Raw genomic sequence first — 20,624 nt, 5'->3', positions numbered from 1 at the left:
AGGTATCCAAAGTAGTTAAATCCATAGAAAGAGAAAGTAGGGTTGTGGTTGTCAGAAGGAGGAGTGAGGGGTAAATGAGGAGCTGTGAGAGTTTTAGTTCTGTAAGATGAAAAAGTTTTGGAGATCTGCTGTACAACAATGTGCATATACTTAACACTACAAAACTATTCATTTAAAAATGGTTAAGATGGTAAATTTTATGGGTTTTTTATTGTAATTTAAAAAATTTCTTTAAAAAAGCATCTCTACTTCATTCTCCTTCCCTCCCCTCCTCTTTCCCTCCCTCTGTCCTTTCCTGGTCAAATATCTCTAGGTCTAGGCCATGGCCCATGCTGGGCTAGGCACTAGCCAAGGTGCGGGCTCTGTCTGGAGGCTCTCCCAGGCCCCCCATCACATGCCAATGAGCACTCCCTGTTCCATAGAGCTCATCAACAAAAGGCAGGGCCACAGCTAGAGGCTAGGTTAGTCTTCGGCATGGGCTGACTGCGTGCCAGGTGTTCCCTGGGAGGATGTTTCAGACCAGTTCTGGCCTTGTCAGAGATTTTCTGGCCATGCTAAATTGCCTCTACTTCAATGTTTCCACTTTTGCTTATTTCCAGTTGATTCCTCTTTGTCCCCATTGTGAATGCTGCAGGAACTAGGGTAATAGACTTAAGTAGGCTTTGGGGCATGATAACCAAGAACAGTCTGTAGGAGAAAATATTTGGTACAGGAAAGATGGTACAGGAAGAACAAATTCATCCCTAAGACTCTTACTGTGCAGTCAGAAAACTCCTATATAAGTACTAAGTAGATTTAATTTCACTGACAGCAACTACAAAGATAATGATATCTAACGTTTATTGCAAACTTACTATTTTTCTAAGGACTTAAAATATACTATTCATTTTATCGCATAAAGTGTAAGTAGTGTGTCTGTTTTACAGATGGGGAAATGGAGGCCCAAATAGCAACTTGCCCAAGGTCACACGGCCAAGATGTAGAGCCAAGATTTGAACAAATAAATGAACATTTATTAAGTGCCCATTGAGAACAAATCCCTAAACTAGGCTGTAATGGAGCCCCAAAATTGTAGAGAAAGCATTCATACGTAGGAAATGGCCAAAGAACAACTTAAAGTAAGTATACCTAAGTATCTCTTCAATATATATGAATGGGAGTTGAACATGTATGAGTTGACGACGTATGGAAGAGAACAATAAACAGTCCAGCCGACTGTTTGAATCTTTGATTCATGAGTCTTTGAATCACAGAATCTCAGAATTGGAAGAGATCTGGGGGTCATCAAATCCCACCTCCTACCCAAAGCAGAGATCTCTTCTACAGAATCTGTGGTAGTTCCACTGTCAACTTAAACGCAACTAAGCCACTTCCTTTGTTTTCCAGGTTTTGATTAGTACAAAGTTCCTATTTTTCATCAGCCAAATGTACCTTCCTTAGGGGAATTCTCCTATTGATCCCAGTCTCCTCCCCCCACCCTGATCTACATTAAATAAATCACCTTTCCGATTGCTATGTTTGCCCTTCTTTGCATGGAGAAAGGAGAGAAGCACACATTGACCACCTACTCTGCTCCAGGATATCACAATAACCCCACTAAATAGGGATGATGATTTCTTATCTAAGGGCTTGGAAGGTAAGAGATGTTAAGAAACTTGTCCAAGGACACACAGTCCAGAAGTACTAGAGCAGACATGTGAGCCCAAACTTACCTCTTTTCTACTCTACTATGTTGTCTCCCAAAGTCAGTTATCAACATGCTCCTTATCATCTCTCCTACAGACCACCTAAATGTCCCTGGTTTCTTCAGACGTTCCTCCTCAGAGCAAATGTTCTCCAGAACTTCCCTGATGGTGGTCACTCTCTACACGTGCTCCAAGTTGTCCATGTCCCTCTCAAAATGCAGCGTAAGCCTGGAATACTATTCCCAGAGTGGCCAGACCATCTTGCCTGCCTCGCTTGCCTTGCGAGCCATCGTATCGGCCAGGATGGCTTCACTGACTTCAGAAGCAGGGAGCCCCATCGCACACTCGCCTGACAGAGCTACAACCCCATGTCTTTTTCGTTTGAGCTAGTTTCAAGTCAGAGTTCATCTATCCTTTACTTATACTATTGATTCTAACAAATTTGGATGGCATTCTGTTGGATTCCTTCCTTGCTTTGTTTTGAGACAGTATTTCAATGTTATGGAGCATATTAGCTGCCTCTCTCACTTTAGGTTATTGGAAAATTTTTAAAGTAGGTCTAGTCTTCAATGTTGTGATACTGTCACTGTAAGAATGTTGAACATGCCAAGACCAAGGGCAAAGCCTCAAGACATTCTATTAGAGCCTTCCAAAGAGTGGCTACTAATTGACTAACTAATGTTCTTTGTACAGTTGTCTACCCAAATGTGATTCCAGTGAGCTATTTTTAACCCTATTATTTCTTCGCCTCCTTCACAGTTTATACAATAAAAGACTTTGTAAAACACCTTGCTGAAATTTGCCCAAACCATCCTTTCTCCAAGTGTGTTCTGTGGAACATTTGCTCAATAGAGTATTTTAAATAGGTTTCTTTGGTGCAGGATTTCTCAGAACCTTTAATGTGCTAATATGCACTGTGACTAGGAGGAGTATATTAGCATACTGGGTTTCTCAAAGTTGAGGTGGGTTGTTTTTTTAATCGTTTAAAATTATTTTTTAACTTAGATGGGATTTGTACTCTGAAGTTTGAGATTTGATCTCCCAGTCTGGTAATCCTGTGAAAAAGGACACATTAGCCTTGCATGGTTTGTTCGTAGTGAACCTCAGCTAATGCTCAGTGATTAATGCTTTCTTCTGTAAAGATGGTCACAGACCACCTTTAATAACTTGTTCTAGAACTTTACTGTGGACTAATGCCAAGCGTGTTGATCTGTAGTTTTCAAAATCTACCTCTGTCCTCCTCTCTCCTAATGACACTTTCTTGTTCCTCAGGGTTGAACCAACAGCAGCTCTAAAATTCAGCACCACGTTGACACAATGTTTACCTGGAGCTGACATTTCTAACACAGGTAGGTGTGTCTTGGGCTCTGACTCCCTTCCACCAATGCACGTTCTGCCTTTTTCCAGTTTGTATATCATACTGTTGATGGGAAACATATAAAGAAAATCTTTAAAATAACTCCCTCGTGCTCAAGGCTGTCTTCCCTGACTCTGTGTCAGACTTGTTTCTCCCACTGCTTCCCATGGACCTCCTCTTAGCTAATTCATAGTCATTTCCTTCTAGAACCAGCTGGATGATCTCTCACTTCATTTAGGTTCTTCCTGACCAACCTCATCTCTCCCATCCTATATTCCTGTGTCATGCATGTATCGACTCGTCCTATTTCCTCTATCGTTTTTTCATTCAAGAATTCATTCCTCCAACAAACATACCTAGTGTGTTAGGTGTTGGGTATCTGAGAGTGGAAAACAGTCTTGGAGTCAATAATCTGCCAGGGAAGACAGATGTTGCACAGGAAGTAAGAGTTACAAGAGGAGGGAGATGGTGCTGTGGGGGTGGTAAGCTAGTCTGTGTGTTGATGAAGGTCTTCCTACCAAAGCAATGTTCTAATTGAGAACAAAAAGACGTGGATGAGTTTACTAGGGGAATAGTGGGAGGCAGGATGTGGTGGGGGAGACCCTGGTGGATATTTGAGTGATAAAAACAGGCCAGAATGGCTGGAGTGCAGGGGCGGGGCGGGGGGGAGATGGTACATGGGAGGGCCAGAACTTGACTCAACGAGCCATAGTCAAGAGCAAAGAGAAGTCACAGAAGGCTCTGCAGCAGGGAAATAAGACACAATAAAATATAATCAGACTGAACTCTTTTTTTCAAATAGCAGACACCAATCTTTTGTTTTCCTTTCTTGTCCTCTGTGTGACTTGCAAAAACTCTCCCTACTTCCTTTTAAAAAAATTGTCCTTAGCACTTCCCAAATAGCAGCCCAGGCTTTGGCCGCTTCAGATACTTGACTTTTCCATGGGTTCTGTCCCTCTTTTGTAAGCATCCCTGGCTATCTACGTGCTTTCTGTTTTTGTAGATGCCTTTTAAAATTCTAAACTTGTTAGTGATGGAAGGCTTCCAAGGGTGGAGCCGGTTCTGAAGGTGAGACATACACAGAGCTGGGGGAGGAAGAAATTTAGTTGAAAAGACGAATATGTTAAACGCAGGGGGACTTGGTGGCTACGCCAGCGACACATGGCTCACTTACTTCAGTAACTTGTAGGGGGACGTGGTGGACAAGGGCAGGGGCACGGGAGTGTGGATCCACGGGCAGCCCAAACCCCAGCGCTGGTGCAGCCAGCTGTGTGACTCTGGCCAAGTTACTTGACTACTCTGGGCCTCCGTGTATTTTTTTCTTTTTTTTCTTTTCTTTCTTTTCTTTTTTCTTTTCTTTCTTTTTTCTTTTCTTTTCTTTCTTTTCTTTTCTTTTCTTTCCTTTCCTTTTCTTTTCTTTTCTTTCTCCCTCCCTCCCTCCTTCCTTCTCTTTTTCTTTCTCTCTCTCTCTTTCTTTTCCAATTTCTTTGTCATTGTGGTAAAACATACAGAACATAAAATTTACCATTTTAAGTATACAGTTCAGTGGTTTTAAATACATTCATAATGTTGTGCCACCGTCATCTCCATCCATCTCCAGGACTCTTTTTACCTTTTAAAACTGAAACTCTATACCTATTAAATAACAACTGTCCATTTCCACCTTCCCCGCGGCCTCCGGCCACCACCGTTATGCTTTCTGTCTTTGTGATCTTGACCACAGTGCTTCCTGTCAGTGGACTCTTACGGTATTTGTCCTTCTTTGACTGGCTCACTTCACTCAGCATCAGGTCCTCAAGGTTCTCCCGTGTGGCAGCATATTGCAGCATTCTCTTCCTTTTTAGGTGGAACAATATTCCATTGCCTGTCTGTACCCCATTTTATCCATTCATCTATCCGGAGACACTGGGGTTGCTGCCATGTTCCAGCTATTGTGACTACTGCTGCTGTGAACACGGGTGTACAGATAGCTCTTCAAGACTCTGCCCTCAATTCTTTGGGACATATACCCAGATATACCCAGTGGGATTGCTGACCATCTGGGAGCTCTATTTTTAATTTCTTGAAGAACCACCATACTGTTTTCCACAGAAGTTACACCATTTCACGTTCCACCATCACACAAGGGTTCCAGTTTCTCCACGTCCTTGCTGACACTTGCTATTGTGTTTGTTGTTTGGGACGGTAGCCAAGTGGGTGAGAGGGGCACCTTGGTGTCGACCTGGGTGCCATGGGGGTTTGAGCACGGGCTGACCCTGGGCCCCTTCCTCCGAATGTCTCCTGGCTTCCTGGCTCTGTGTGTGTGTGTGTGTGTGTGTGTGTGTGTGTGTGTGTTACAACACAAAGGTTAGGTCACACGGGCTCTTTGCCACAACCTCCTTCTTGAACAGTTTGCGAGTCAGAGTTGGACGGCAGAAACAGCATCTGGGAGCAACTTTCTTTGGACTGGAAAGGACGTGAAAATGTGTTATTCTGTGTCATTTCCTCAGCTATCTTTTAATACAGCCCAGTCTTCTGGCTTCCAACAGCAGGAGGGATCGGTAGGCTGATTACGGGATTGTAATCTTGCAGAAGGGCAGGTGGGCCTCCCCCTGCAGCCAAGGGAGTGATTGAGTTTTGGCTTAGTTAACCCCCGAGAGAAGTCAGATTCGCAGAGACACTTGCTCGGAAGAGGCGGAAGTTGCACATGGCTTTCTTGAGGAAACACATAAGTGCTTTATCCAGCGGATAAAACATTTTACTCCATGGTCTGTCGTTGCCTGTTTGGAAAGCTTGTGGTAAGCAGATGCAAGACGGAAGAACATTTGTGTTCAAAAGCAAAAATAATTCCCCAAATTAAACCGGTCACAGCAGGATAAAGTTAGCAGGATGAGAGAGAATTATTTCACTTTGGGGAGAACGACCAATGGAAGTGTCTTTCTTTTGGGGGCTCTTTTCTCACTAAAGCAGTAACCAGGTCTTGCAAGATATGGAAAGAACATCTTCCCTAGACGCCTGGCAGACACAGACCCTGGCAGGGCAGCCCCTGTGGTTCCGGGAAAGAACCTCCCAGAACACGGCTGTCACCATCTGAAAACCAGAGGGGCTGCAGGTCTGGTCAGGAAGGAAGCGGCTCACATGGGAGCAGTAACTCCTCTGGAAACTGTCAGATCAGATGGAGCACATCCGCCAGCTCCTTGCAGGGAAAGAACCAGAACCCTGGGAAACAGGGCATTTGTGGCAGCAGAACTTTGTCGTTCTGCCTTTGTAAGCTGGCACCCACTTGCAGCATGTGCTATGGGCAAGCTGTTCCGGGCAGGTGACAGAGCTGCCGAGAGGCCAAAGGGCACGAGGAGGGGGCGGGTAAAGCTTAACTCTTCCCTCTTGGGGTTGTGCTTAGGGGAATCTCCTGGATGAATTAGCTGGTCCCCAGCAGTGATGGATACTGAGGCCCCAAAGGAGGGCTCATCCTGAAGACAGGAGGTGGGTGCCTGGCTGGTGAACCAGGATCCACTTTGATTTTCTCATTTCCTATTTTAACTTACAAACCTCAGTCCAATTACAAGGCTGGCTGTACTTAGTCAAGGTTCTCCAGAGAACAGAATCAACAGGATATCTATATCTAGATCTATAACTGTATCTGTATCTATCTACATGAGACTTGTTAGGAATTGGCTAATGTGGATATGGAGGCCAAGAAGTCCCACGACCCACGGTCTGCAAGCTCGAGAACCATGAAAGCTGGTGGATGGTGTAATCCAGTCTGAGTCTAATGGCCTGAGAATTGTGCATGTTTGTGTGTGTGTGTGGGGGGGAGTCATGGTCGGAGTTTGAAAGGCCCAAGAACCAGGAGCAATAATGTCCGAGAAGATGGATGTCTCGGCTCAAGCGGGGAGAGCAAATTCGCCCTTCCTTCACCTCTTTGTTCTATTCAGGCCTTCAATGGACTGGAGGATGCCCACCCACGTTAGTGAGGGCCATCTGCTTGACTCAGCCTGCTGATTCAAATGCTAATCTCGTCCACAGACACCCTCGCTGACACACCCAGAAATAACGTTTTACTAGCCGTCTAGGCCTCCCTCGGCCCAGTCAGGGGTGACACGTAAAATTAACCACCCCACTGACCTAGACATTTTCTTTGGCCTCCACTGTAGGGCTTATCTTCAGTTTCTGTTGAAATTACTTGGATGTCCATAAACAGAAACTTCCGGCAGAGACACAATATTGGGACCCGCAGTGGAGGTGATCCGGGTGGCCAAAACGTACACTCGCACTTGGGTGTGTTCGAGAACCTTAGCCCTCTCGTCCATGCCCTATGTGTGGTCTGGCTGGTCCCACCCTCGAGCTGAGCCTGGCATTCTGTGAAGCCAATGTGGTCCAAAGAACACGCCTGGGAGACGTGCAGGGCGAGTGTGGGGGTGAAGAGGTGCTCGTGAGAGTATGTGTGTCTGTGGGTGGACACGACTGTGACTTTAAGCGCCGTATTCTCACACACACCGCTCTGCTGTCAGCATCCTCGCTGACCACACACGGAAACACACGATCCTATCGACTTTAATAGATGCCCTGGCAGACTGGGGCTATGATAACAGAGGCTTGGGAACTCTGAGACTCTGGCTGTTTTTTCAGCTTTCACCCATCCTTGTGAACTGGGTCGAGGTCGGGTTTAAGGGGAAAAGTGCTAAACGCCAGCACAGCGATCCCGGGCGTTGTAGTCCGTGGTCTGGGACCGGCGGCAAGAGGAGTTCACACGGCGACCGAGCGGTTCCTTCCCACCTCAGCAGACTGGGAGCTGCTTCTGCCCAGCTTGTGAAATCGAAGCGGGAGCTGACCCACCACTGGAATGAAAATTCGAACCCAGGCGACCGTTTGGTCTTCAGGATGACTCTGCGGCTCTCCTGACTGCCTGTGGCAGCAGTAAGAAGTCTGCTCCCAGTGAGAGCGCAGAACCTTGACTGATAAGAGGGACAGGTGGAGAGTTTCAAAAATCTTACAGGAAAACCTCCTCCTAGAGAGTTATGACTGGGGTGACATGGGCTTGCTAAGTGAGAACACCGAGGTTTGGTTTGGGGGGGCGTGGCACTAGGTCAGCATCAGACTGTGCTGGGTGTGTGACAGTCACCTACTATCCCGTCCCTCTGTGAAGAGTGGCTTTCAAAGCATTTGGCCAGGGACTCATCAGAAAACTGCTCTCTCTCATTTGTATCTCAGCGGAACAGTTCACGGCTCTCTGTTCTCCCTAGAAATATGGTGTGTGTGGGGGGGACCCAGACCCTTAGAAATCAAAGCCATATGCATACCATATTAAAAAAAAAAACCACCCAGGCCATTCCGTTATTGCTGACCATAGGAATTCAGTATTTATAATTTACATTCTTTCCCATACTTCGCTGTTTTTCAGAAGTGAAGAGCAGAGGTTTATGGCCTCACCAGATCATAAATCAGATTCCTGAGGGTACAGGGAGCTGCTTTAGGCTGAGGAACTGCCTTCTGACAGTTTGCAGAATGCGTCAAAACATCAGGAAAAGAACCCAAACAGAGATGGGACCTGCTTCAAGGAACGACATCCTGACTCATTTGAGGCCATACAAAGGGCTGATGAGGCCAGAGTCCGTCTCCTCATATGACACTAGTTATTCCCTCCATCCAGCACGCAACCAGCCAAAATCACACGGGAAGCCAACATGTGGACAGAAGCTGGGCGTTCAGCCACCCCTAACACAGCGAGCACCTGAGAGAGGAGTCGCACTATCGCCTTCCAGGGCGAGGGCAGACAAGGGCCTGGGCTCCCCCATTTGAGCAGGCTTCTCACTGTCCACATGTGTGCCATGGATGCTGGCTGGAAGCAAGGTGGCGGCAAGTCTGTGGAGGCTCTGGTCTGGCAATGGGGCGTGAGACCTGTGCACAAGAATTGAGTCCAGGAGCTTGAGTGGAAGAAAGAGCATTAGGCTCTGTGCTGATCCGACAGCCTCTAATGCCTGTGTACTCCTTCCCTGAGCTTCATGACCCCAGAACATGGGGCTACCACCACCAAACTCACTGATTTCAAAAAGAACACACTACATACATACACCTGAACCCACAGGGCAGGTGAGGGGCGGTTTCAGGGACGCCCTTTTCTCCTGGAATTGAAAATGCCATCCTGGTGTCAGTCACGAGCAAAGCCAGCTGAGCGCTACTGCGGCCCTAGGAAGATTCAGGGGAGCAAGGGGGGTCCTAACAGCCTCGCCCAGAGGTCTTTCCAAGGTTTCCAGTCCTCTGAAAGCCTGTCTGGAAGATATGTTAGCAGTGGCCCATGAAACTCATCCCCTTGCTCCTGATCTGGATTTTGTCCACTCCAAAACTAGGTAGAGGATTCTAAACATTTTGAAAGCTGGAGATCCTTCTTAAGCCCTTCCTGGGTTGCAACCGTAAAATACCTAATCAGTCCACGACGTGTGCAGTCAGATTGACGAGAACGAGCCAAAGCAGCCCTTTGTCAGGTGAGCGGGAATAGTTAAGGTTTATAGTCCAGGTTTTCCAGGATGGATTATTACATAAACCCTGCCTGCGATTTGACACCATAATTAAGGCTATTCTATGTATACTTTAGACATGAAAACACATTATTTTGGTTCTTTATTCTCAGATTTTTCTTTTCTTTTAAAGGCAAACAAACCTTATTTCCTGTGGTTTGTAGAATCACGAGTCTCCTTTCCTGAGCACCCTTCTACAACGGGGACACGGCCTATATGGAAACAACAGCATCTGAGGCCCAGGGGAGACAGCATTGCGGGTGGGGGTGGAGGCCAGGCAGATCTAAAAAAACCTTCCAGACACTGTGGGACATTATCGGTGCCCACAACTTGCAGGCCCTCTGAACATGTTTTCAGAGCCTTCCAATCACAAAGAAAAAAATAATTACTACCCAGGGCACAAGAGGTTCACATGTAGCCCAGAATGGCAAAGGAGGCTGGTGGTTGGCTGCATCAGCTATGAAAGCAAAACTCTTGAGCAAATTCTATTTTCTTGAATGATGTTCCTGTCCTCACTGGGTTTATGAGAAGGGGATGGATTTGCCAATGCTCTTCTCCTTGCTCTAAGAGGACAAGAATGCTGGGGACCTTGGAGTCCCTTTGCCAACACTGTAAGTAGGAAGCCTGCCTGTCACCCATCCCTCCAGCCAGCCAGGTGTGCTGTACATAGAGACCGATTTCCAACCAGAGGATCGTGACGTGTAATAAAAGCTAAGGTTAGTCATGGGAGGCCTTGGAGCTACTTGGACCTGTTACAGATCCTTAATGGTGTGAGACTTTAACAACAGATATTTTCTTATAGAACAGGCCGCTTCAAAATCTACCCAACAAAGCTACAAGAAAGGGAATGTCAAGATAGACAAAGTCACAGATGAGTTTCTGAACTGGAATAAAGGCAGTTTTAGTGAACAGGAGACAAGGAAGATTTTTTACAATTCAGCATCCAACAAACCAAAAAAACCCACAAAAAACAAAACACCACACGCAACTATTTTTCTCCTTCTTTGGATGACATTCATAAATGATTCCTCTGAATTCACAGAAGAGAGGAAAGTAAAAATGCCGTTAAGTATTTATTGCACCAAAAATAATACCAATTAAAAATTTTTGTGACTTTCACCCGTGATAGTCCTAGCATCAGGTTTAGAATAAAATGTGATCAAGGAAATGTAAAAATTCAACTACTACGGGCTAGCAACGAGACTCTGCAGCCCATCGGTCTTAGCCATGACTAACGTCGACCCTCGTGAAGCACCAAATCTCAAACATAACCCTTGCAAATGCACACACACATACGAAGGAAAGACATGCATTTATGATGAAACACTCACTGATGGACAGAAGGCTTGGCTCTCCTCACATCTTGATTTCAATCACATAGTGGGAAATGTACTGAGGATTACGATAGCCTGCCTGTGGGACTCCTGGTTTCTCTGACACTATCAATGAAGCCCAGCTGGTGAACACCGTGGTGGGCCCAGGAATTCCGCAGGAGGCGCTGGGCATAATTCAAAGAGCACACAAGTCAGACCCCCTGTGTTGAACGTGCTCACTTCAGTCCGGTTTTCAATGGTGAACGGGTAGCTCTATTCCACCCTGCGTTTAGCCTCCCCGCCGTAAGGGTCTGACCACGTGCACTCTTAGAAACAAACGAAACAATCCGGTGTCCGCTTCCAAAGGGAGATCCTGGACAAAGAGACTACCACTCAGAGATGCAGCTTCGGACGGGAGATCACTAGGGCTGAGCCTGCTGTGTTTGGGAAAGAATTTTATTTTATTTCTCCTGGGTGAGTACTTTACTCACGAGCTCACTATAGAAGAAGTTCTAGTGAAAATAAGGCTGGCATTTATGGGATGTCTTTTATCATCAAAATGCTTAACAGGTCAATGAAATGTCCTAGCATTGCTGTGGGAGCCGTTTGGCCATGTCTTCTACAAACGGTGAAAGCAGACAGAAGGAAAGCAGGGAAAGGCCATGGAAAGACCAAGAAGGACAAAAAGGAAAAGGTACCTAACACTCGGCACAATGCTACTTATGGAGAAAAAGACGTGAAACATTCTTTGCACATTATGTCCAAAACAATGGTGTCTTTTAAGAGGGCGGTTTGCAAATGGCGAATGTGAGATGATCTGCAATCGAATCGTTTCTGATATTAAATGATGCCTCTGGTCTATTTCCATCAATGTGAGGTCCATTTCCAAAGAAACAAGTAGAAAAGTAAGCCAAAGCCAGCAGTATGGTTTCTAGGAGGAATGGCAGCTGAGGCTCTGGCCAGTCACGGATAGCACTGGTTTTGTAACAACTGTGTCAAAGAGCTTTTACAGAAAGGGAGAAAAAGAAAATTTAAACTCAGAGAGCAGGGGGCACCTGGGTAGCTCAGTCGTTAAGCGTCTGCCTTCGGCTCAGGGCAGGATCCCGGAGTCCTGGGATTGAGCCCTGCATCAGGCTCCTCCGTTAGGAGCCTGCTTCTTCCTCTTGCACTCCCCCTGCTTGTGTTCCCTCTCTCGCTGGCTGTCTCTCTCTGTGTCAAATAAATAAATAAAATCTTAAAAAACAAAACTGAGAGAGCAGGCACAGACAGTACCTGAGGCCTTTGCTGGGATTTCAGACAAGGCCATGGAGAAACGGTCTCATGTGCACTTTGCTTTTCGGATATCCCATGGGACAGTCAGCCGCCGCGTGCTGAACGGGTACCACCCCCCCCCCCCCCGCCCTCCTCTGGCCCCGGAGAAAGGAACGTGCCGCACCAGTTACTGAGCTATGAATCAGGAGCGTTCCAGTGCCAGGCCCAGCTCTCCTAGACAATGAACTTGGAAACACTCCAGGATGTGGGCCAGGCATAGGAAGGAGAGTCGAGGTAGACCACATAAGGATACTGTGATATACTCAGGCACTCGGTGCTCAGAAAAGCAGAAAGCATGAGGAAACGAAACAAACTCACTTGCAAGGAAACTTCGCGTTGTACCTATGCTTTAAAAACACCTCTTTGACGGGATATGAAAGTGTAGGTGGGTTTATCCAAGGAGCACCTCTGCTCTCTCAGCCCTTTCTGGGAAGGTCAGGGCTGTCGTGTGGACCACATGTGAATGCGGAGCGGGGTGGGGGGCGGGGAACCCATCACAGCCGACTCCCCCAGTCACCGTGCCCCTCCACTGGCAATGTGCCTGGCTGCTGAAGCAAGGCTGGGTGACGCTCTCACCCAAGTGGTCGCTGGAAGCCCAGGGCACAGGATGTGACCCCGGCTTTGCATGATTCATTTAACCCCTTCACCCCGGACTTCCTTTGCAGAGAAAGAAAAACATGACACTTCTAGGGTGAAAGATTTCCTTAAAGGGGGAAAAGACACGGAAAATTCTGCTCTGGGAAATGAAGGAACAACAGGATTTCTTCTGGCAGATTTAGATCTCTAAGCCAATCGGCTGAGGACTGGCCTCTTGCTCGAGGGAAAAAAATCCAACTCGGTGGGTGTAACCATCACCACATGAACACACCGACGATGTTGTTAATTTCCCGTGGATCACCCGGGGATCTGAGGAAACAGAACCTGTGTCCGTAAGCCCTCTAAGATACCTATGTTTCTTCCTCTCTCGTAGCACTGTATAAAGCACGTATGCATTCACATTATCCTAAAGTCACTTGAAGAATACGGTGATTGCTTACAAATGGTAAAAAATACCAACGCGATGCAAAGAAATGAGCACTTTACAGAGATTTGTCTTTGATGGCCTTTAACGTGAATTATTTTATTTAAAACAGGAATCCATCAGAGGTGGTGAACTATCAGGGTAAGTAAATGTTCTAGAGCATGGCACAGATGAAAGGTAATACTCACCAGCACCTCACATGGGACTAAAAGACAATGTCAGCCACACAGCGTGGGAGGAAAACCGACACAATGCAGAAGGCACCTGGCTGGGAGAGAAGCCCGGTGTGCGCTGCCCGCAAGGAGCTTCGCTTCTGTGCACTGTGGATACGTCAGGACAAACGACATCGGGAACGAACGGAACGGGTTCTAACCTGAAGCCCGCGAGCCTCTGTGGGTAGGGCATCTTTCCTCAGACCAGTTTCCACCCACCCTCGCGAGGTTTAAGGTCCTCAAGAGGGGATGTGTCTTCGAGAGAGTGACACCAACGTTCTCCCCCATTTTGTCTCCGGGAGAGAGAAGCGCCCTCTCCAGCTCAATTTCAGCAGTGGCTTCTAACTTAAAACCAAACACTAACAACGATAAAATAAAAGACAGAAGGGGGGCCTGGACTTAGACCAATCAGTCGAATGGGAGACGCAGATTCAGAAAGAGAAAGACTGGTCACCAGTTTGCAGGTGCGCGAACAAATGCCTGTCTCAGGGACCCGAGGCCACAGTACAGGCAAGCGCAGCGCTGCCCTGGGGCGGCGGGAGGGAGCAGCTGTGCCTGCCCGCCAACGCTCCGCACTCCTACCAGTGACTGCAAGCCAAGTGCTGAAGTTGGAAGAGACCCCGAATTGGCAAAGGATCCCAGGCAGTAAGCTGCCTGGGGTGGCCGGGCCTGTGGGAAACAAGACTCACGCTCTCAAATAACGAACCCCGAGCCCCCTCTCCTCGTCCTGATGGCACTGCATGTTTGCCCTCCTCGCAGGGAGGTCCACACCATTCCATTTCCCCTCTCAGTTCTAGGCACTCTCTGGGACATCTGCGACGAGCCAGGCTCTTTTCATTTCTTTCCCACTCCGTTGGTGACTTTTGACTTGGAATGTCGATTCCTTCTTCTGGAAGAGTGGCTTTCGTTGTTGCCTGGATGCTTGGGTGGGCTGTCTTCAGAACCTGGCCAAAGGAATGAGAATACGCCCGTCACCGTGGCTATGCAGGGCTGCGGGCTCGCTCTTCAGATCTGCAGCTCTCCCTGCTTGCTCGGGCCACCCTGGGCCGGCCCTAAGTGCAGGCTCTTCTGCTGATACTTGCACTCCATCTAGTGGCCTCATGCATACACGAAGGCAAGGCCCGGAAACCCAGCACCGAGCTGGTATGGCCGGTGTATCCAAGCGGATGGAGGCGGGCTGTTCTAAAGAATTTTTACATTCTCGCTGTGTAAGATGGACTGTGTTCGCGGTGATGCGCTCCAGAAGGGAGAGGACAAATGAAATCAAAGCACAAGGGGCCAGGATTCGGGTCTACTCTTCCAACCAAGGGAGGCATCTCCTAGATTTCCATGCCTTGACCCATTTACACACTAGAGTTTCTACATCCCCAAACTGAAAGGGTTCCTGACTCTACAAAATTAAAGATACTATGCCCTCTATCATTTGATCCAGACAGCAGCGTTAAAAACCAGGCCCCTGCTGCTCAGGACAGCTCTGGAGCCTCCCACTGAGGATGCCACACACCTTCGAGATGCTCACGGTCTGTGGGGACAGCATCATCTGCCACACTTATTATTTGTTTGAGACCTCAGAGAAAAACTTCCACATCAGTGGGATGCTGAGCAACCAGCAGGTGTCAGCCAGGTTGGGGGGGGGGGCTTCCAGGTAGTGGGGTGTAAGGCTTGGGGGAGAAGCACGACTGCCTGGCATCTGGCTGGCTCTGCCCTGAGGCTGAGCACATGGCCACCCTCCAGCCCAGCAGTCAAGCCACACAGTTCTCTGCTCCAGGGCTCAGATCCAGGCCCTCCACCCAAGACAGCCACGAAAAACATAAAAAGTTCCCTGAGTTTTGGTCTCCATTGCAAGGGCCATTTGGCTTAGTCCAAGAGATTCTTCAACCACTCTGAAGTTTGTTTTTTTTTTTTAAACTATTTTGTCTACCTTTCATTTAAACATATCTCTACCACTGCCTACTTCCTGCAGTCTTTTCAATGGAGAAGGGCTTAGAAGTGCCCAGAATCAATCTGTGAGGAGATGGTTCTGAATGAGGGAGCCCCAGGGAACCCCTCTGCCCACTAGTATCAGCATTCCAAAACAGGGTGCCCATCAACTCCTTGATTCAGGAGTCTCAGAAAGGGCGCCTGGCCACTCAGCAGGGAGCATTCTCGCCTCTTCCCTGGAAAGCACTCTGAAAAGCCTGACCCCCAGAAAACTCGGGAAAGCAATGCCAACAGTAGTGCTTTCCTCTCCCTGGGCCCATGGTTTCTCTGAGCAATTCTGTGAGCTCAAATTCATGGTCTCCAGCATTCATAATTCTCTCCGTTCAGCCAAGCCCTCCAATCAGCTCACGAGAACTGACAAGACCTTACTGTCCAGCGGAGCCTCTTTGGTATCATTCCACAAGCCTAATTCCTTAAAATAGCCAGGTGGCCCCAAATCTTTCCAAAAGGCTCAAGATCCCTGGCTCCCCTATTGAAATCTCTCTCATACTGGTCTGTCTCTTGAATCAATATAATTAAATCAACCTGCCTCTTCTGGGGGACCTCTCCTCCTGGTAAGTAATTCTTCCTAACCCTTTTCACTCATGACAAAAGCCAGGAGGAAGAACATTCCCATCAGGGCGCCTGAGACGGCTGCAGGCCTCGTGACATTCTCCCGTCTCAGAAAAGGCAGAACCACGTGGCGCCTCTTCTTATGAGGCAAGTTTCTTGGGCAGATCTGGCCAGTACTTTGCAGGTTTCATGAACAGGTAACGGATGACATGTGATGAGGAGGTCTGAGAGCCTTCAGGGCGTACGTTTATCAACATTCAGAGGATAAATATTGATTGCAAATCTCGTTACTGGGCCTCAGGAGGAAGAGAGCCCAATAAAGTTTTAAACAGTGAGTGAGAGAGAGATACCTTTTGAGCCTTTCCCATGAGACCAGGAGATGTCTGGACTGTACGTGCCATCTTCACACTCTGAGTACGTCTGGGGAGAGAGGCAAACTTAGTGATGGAGTTTCAAGTGCTCCCCGGGGTGGGGGGAGCAAGGCCAGCAAGTGAGGCTGCCCCGCCCCTGCGTCACCAGCAAGTGGCAGAAACTCCTCACGCTTCTGCTCCTCAGCTATAAAACCACCACCCTCTCCCAGGGGCTACAGCATCAATCTTCTAGAAAGTACCGTCAGTTCCTCAGACTTAGGGTATGAATCAAGGACGAAAGCCGTATTTTACTTAAGAAGATACTACACTTTGCGTAGACTACCAACACAGCGCAGCGCTTTCAGCCCGCTCACGTCCGTTTCCTAACCGTAACCCCTGTGTCTTCTACGAGGCGGGCAGGGCAGGTGTTTTGTGAGCAGGGAGCCCAAGGCTGGGTCACAAGGAGGCCCGCACAACGTACAAGGGCCGGGAAGAAAACCCAGCCTTTCAAAAACCAGTCCAGGCCTCTCTGTGCAATGTTATTTTTAAACAGACACGTAACTGGGTTTTAAACCCCTTTACAAAAGGAGGATAAAAATAGTGACCTAGTGAGCAGGGCACACACAAGCATGGGCAGCCACTGATCGGGGACGAATCCTGAGCTGGTTACGTTTCTACGGTAGCCAAGACTGGAGCCGCGAGCTCAGTGTTGGCCATGCCATGTTCTCAGATGAACACCCCCCGCTAAAGCTCCAAGCAGGGTGTGATCATTTTAAAGAGGGACCAACTCTGCCTTCCCTTCCATACCTTTTCTCGGTGACCATAGTGCTCTGCATACCAAACCATACCATAGAGACACAGGAAGGTGGTGAAAGCCTGGAAGAGAAAAACAAGTACATTTCATACACAACGTTGCACCAAAAAATCCCATTTCCCAGGATTTCAGGGTTTCGATAGTAACACACGCGAGATAGCTCGATGCGGTTTTGCCATCTCTCCTAGGACACTGGTTACACAATGGCAGAGATGGACCCCGGGACACGAGTGTGTGTGTGTGTGTGTGTGTGTGTGTGTGTGTGTGTGTGTGAGTGAGCGGGGGAGGTCATCCCCCAAAGCTCCGGACAAGAGTTACGATGAGACCCTCGTGACTACTTATGACGCCGATAATCAGAACGCAAGATCATTTTTCGATGGCGGATAAGGTGGAATGCGTTGTCTGCACAGGTTTGCAGGTTTTCCTTGAGAGACGTATAGGATTTCCTATACTTTACATCTGGTTCTCGGGGCCCATCCTCTGCCAACAGCACCGAGAAGTTACAAGGACTCCAGCGGTCAGCCTCTGTGGCGAAGAGGAGCTCTAAAGGAGAAAAGAGTTTCACGCGGTCTGGAATCACAGTGGTGGGCATCGAGGACTGACAACCCGGTGACTCTGCTTTCTCAACCCCTTTTTTGTCTCAGTGGCCCCACCCCAGCCCCAGTTCTGGTTGCTTTTGTTTTTCTTCTGTAAGTAGATAGGAAAATACAGAGGAAACAAAACCGCTTTGGAAGCAAGCCCCTGAGGGAAATGAGAAGGGAGTGCTCCGTGGGTACCCAGAGGCAGGGATAACTTCTACTTCCCCTGACAACTCCCCCACCCACCTTGCACCACACCCTAAATTATACTCTAATTTAAGCAAAGAATAGCATCTACGGAAATCCAAAATCTTCAAATGTGCCCAGACACTAAAAATCAGGGAGAAGTTTCTGGTTGTCTTGCTGGAGCACTGAAGGAGAGAGGGGGAGTGAGACAGATGAGTTCCCGCCAGGCCCTCCAGCCAGGCCTGACCTTCCCGACTATAAGTGAATCACCAAAACAAAACAAAACAAAACAAAGCAAGATGACTGTCCATCCCAGTTCCCTGTCTTCGGGATTCCTTGCCTTAGGAATCACCAACACCAAAGCACCTTCACTGTCTGACCTCCGTTTCTTCCTCTGAATTTCCTGTTGGGAACTGTCACCTTGAACCAACCATTCGAACAGTTGTAAAGTCATGGCAGAACCTTCTCTTCTTGATTAAGTTTAATTCTTTCCAAGAATCATAACTTTAGATCCCAAAGGGCTGCCTGTCAGATAGCATTCATTTCAACTCCTCTTATTTCATAGAAGAGCAATGAATGTTCAGAGAGGCGAATGGCCTTTTCAAAGGCACGCAGCTAGTTTGTGGCAAACCAGGGCCTGGACACAGGTCCCTTGGTATTCCTGGATCCAACTTTTAGGGATGGCTGCAGAGATAAATAAATCATTGATATGATGTCTATACATCCTTATATCTGTATCCAGCCAGCCAGCCATTCATTCACCCATCCCCAAAGAAAGAAAAGCATCCCTGGGAACAGGCAGCACCAGCAGCATCCCTCTGCACCAGCCCCAGACCCGAGGGTGGAGCCCAGCCTGCAGGGAAGGCAGGGGCTCTGAATTCTCATCAGCCCAGCATGCATAGCTCTGGCCCACTTCCTGTCGGTCAGCCATGTTTACTGAGTGCCTGCTAGGTGCGCAGTGTCATCTTAAGTGCAAAAAAGACAGGAGTCCGAGCGCTGTGGAGGGCCTTCTTCTACGTCAGTGAAGTGGGAGTACTGGTGTGGTGGAGACAACATGAAATGTGAGACCCACTGGTTCATTTATTTTAAAGCCATATGCAAGGTGGCGTACATCAGCAGATGAGGGATCTCAAGAGAAGGAAGCTCATAGCCTTCCCCATCAAAAAATCAGACAATGAATGAATATATTAAGATGATAAAATGAAAATAACTTCTAACCTTTAACATATTCTGGGCCTTGCTCAAGATTTCTAATATACACCACCATTAAATGTACCATTTTCATGGGATGGAAAGAGTGGGGAAGCCTAGAGGATTTGCAAAGTGTCAAGCTTAGGTATGTGTTTGCTCCTTTAAAAAGAGCAAAACAGACTGTCCTAGGTTTGGGGGTGGGGAGTGGGGAGTGGGGGGCAGGTTCCACCTCCCCAGACCAGGAGGCTGGACAGACAGCTGTCACTCCACTAGACTAAGGGGCCGTGAGCAGGAGGCTGGCTGTCATTGCGAATTCTGCCCACTGGAGGGCAGGAGTGTGGAGCTCGGCCTTCCCCAGCCCTGTCCCTGAGAGGGCAGGTGGCAGCAGCTGTGGCGTGCTCAGGCTGAATGGGCTTTGCAATTTGCAGGCAGGCAAACACTGGCAGGTGGTGAGCGACAGGTGCTTATCATCACAATCGCCACACAAAGGAACTGCTGTGGTGGCCAAATTTACCACTTCACCTGGGTACTTAGGGGCCCATTTCACACTTGTCCCAGGAGACAAAAGCTTGTAATTTACAGGTCTGCAATCACACCTGTGAAAATCTGGCCTCATATCCACTTAAAATGTCAAGGCCTGGATTTAAAATAGCGATTGTACAGATTTTGTTTAAAGAAAGGGAAAGGAAAAAAAAGAGAAAGAAAAACATGTGGGATGAGGGCCAAGGCGGCACACAAGCAGGGGTGTGGTGGCAATGAGGGCGTAAGACCTGGCTTGCCTTCCAGTTAGAGTAATGAGCAGGCAAATTTACGATGACTGACCAGACAACTGTTGAGGAGAAGCTTGGTAACCAGCATACGGGATCTCTGCTTCTGCCTTCATCTCAAGGTCTGGACCTGTTCTCTTACCAAGCAAGGGGAATAATTAGGGGCTTAGTTTTTCTGAGTAGTAAGGGAGGCCTGGCCACACTTAACTCTCCTATGGAATAATGTTCACCTCCCTTCTGAGTTTGAGACCAATCTTAATGTTTAATAAAGGCCCTGAATATGGGCAGTGGGGACCCCTAATCAACCCAGCCAATGGCCTCTTTTCAGGCCAGGTCCCCCCTCCGTGGCACTCATCACTGATAACACTCATCAGGGGATTCTGCTTCATCTTCAAAGGCCTGATCTCCTGGGGCTGTTTCTCAGGCCCAGCCTCTTAAATGTGGCTGCTCCAAAGAATCCCATCCTCAGCCAGCTTTTCCTGCCCGCCTCCCCCACACCCCCTCTCCTACCCCGGCTCCTTCCCCTAACTGAATCCAGTGGCTCCAACCACTCCCTGTGCACCAGTGGCCCTCAACTCGTTCACCTCCACAGCTGACCAAGTCTTCCCAGTGTTACTGGACAGACTGGAATTTCTAATGACAGAGGGCATCTTTGCCTTTAAGTTCTAAGGGTCCCTCAAACCCTAATGCCCTAATCAAATTCATCTCCTTTCACTCCATGGACTTCTCTGATATCCCCCAAATCCGACTTCCTGCTCAGCGGGGTATCTGCTTCTCCCTCTTCCCCTCATTCCACTCGTGCTCTCTCTCCCT

General features: G+C 48.1%; 1 protein-coding gene across 1 annotated transcript in view; it reads right to left on the bottom strand.

The window, feature by feature from the left end:
* Nucleotides 1-13,248: 13,248 nt before the first annotated feature.
* Nucleotides 13,249-20,624, bottom strand: part of PTDSS1 (phosphatidylserine synthase 1) — a 62,817-nt gene continuing 55,441 nt past the window's right edge. Inside the window, exons 11-13 of the mRNA XM_026495690.4 lie at nucleotides 17,083-17,151; nucleotides 16,276-16,345; nucleotides 13,249-14,337 (exon numbers count right to left, since the gene is read on the bottom strand). Coding sequence (XP_026351475.2) covers nucleotides 14,228-14,337; nucleotides 16,276-16,345; nucleotides 17,083-17,151 — 249 coding nt within the window. The 3' untranslated portion in view covers nucleotides 13,249-14,227. The remainder of the gene's footprint in view (nucleotides 14,338-16,275; nucleotides 16,346-17,082; nucleotides 17,152-20,624) is intronic.

This window comes from Ursus arctos, unplaced genomic scaffold (genome assembly GCF_023065955.2).
Source record: "Ursus arctos isolate Adak ecotype North America unplaced genomic scaffold, UrsArc2.0 scaffold_6, whole genome shotgun sequence".
Classification (NCBI taxonomy): Eukaryota; Metazoa; Chordata; class Mammalia; order Carnivora; family Ursidae; genus Ursus; species Ursus arctos.
The sequence above is the reverse complement of the archived record's forward strand: the minus strand, read 5'-3'. Positions and strand labels throughout refer to the sequence as shown.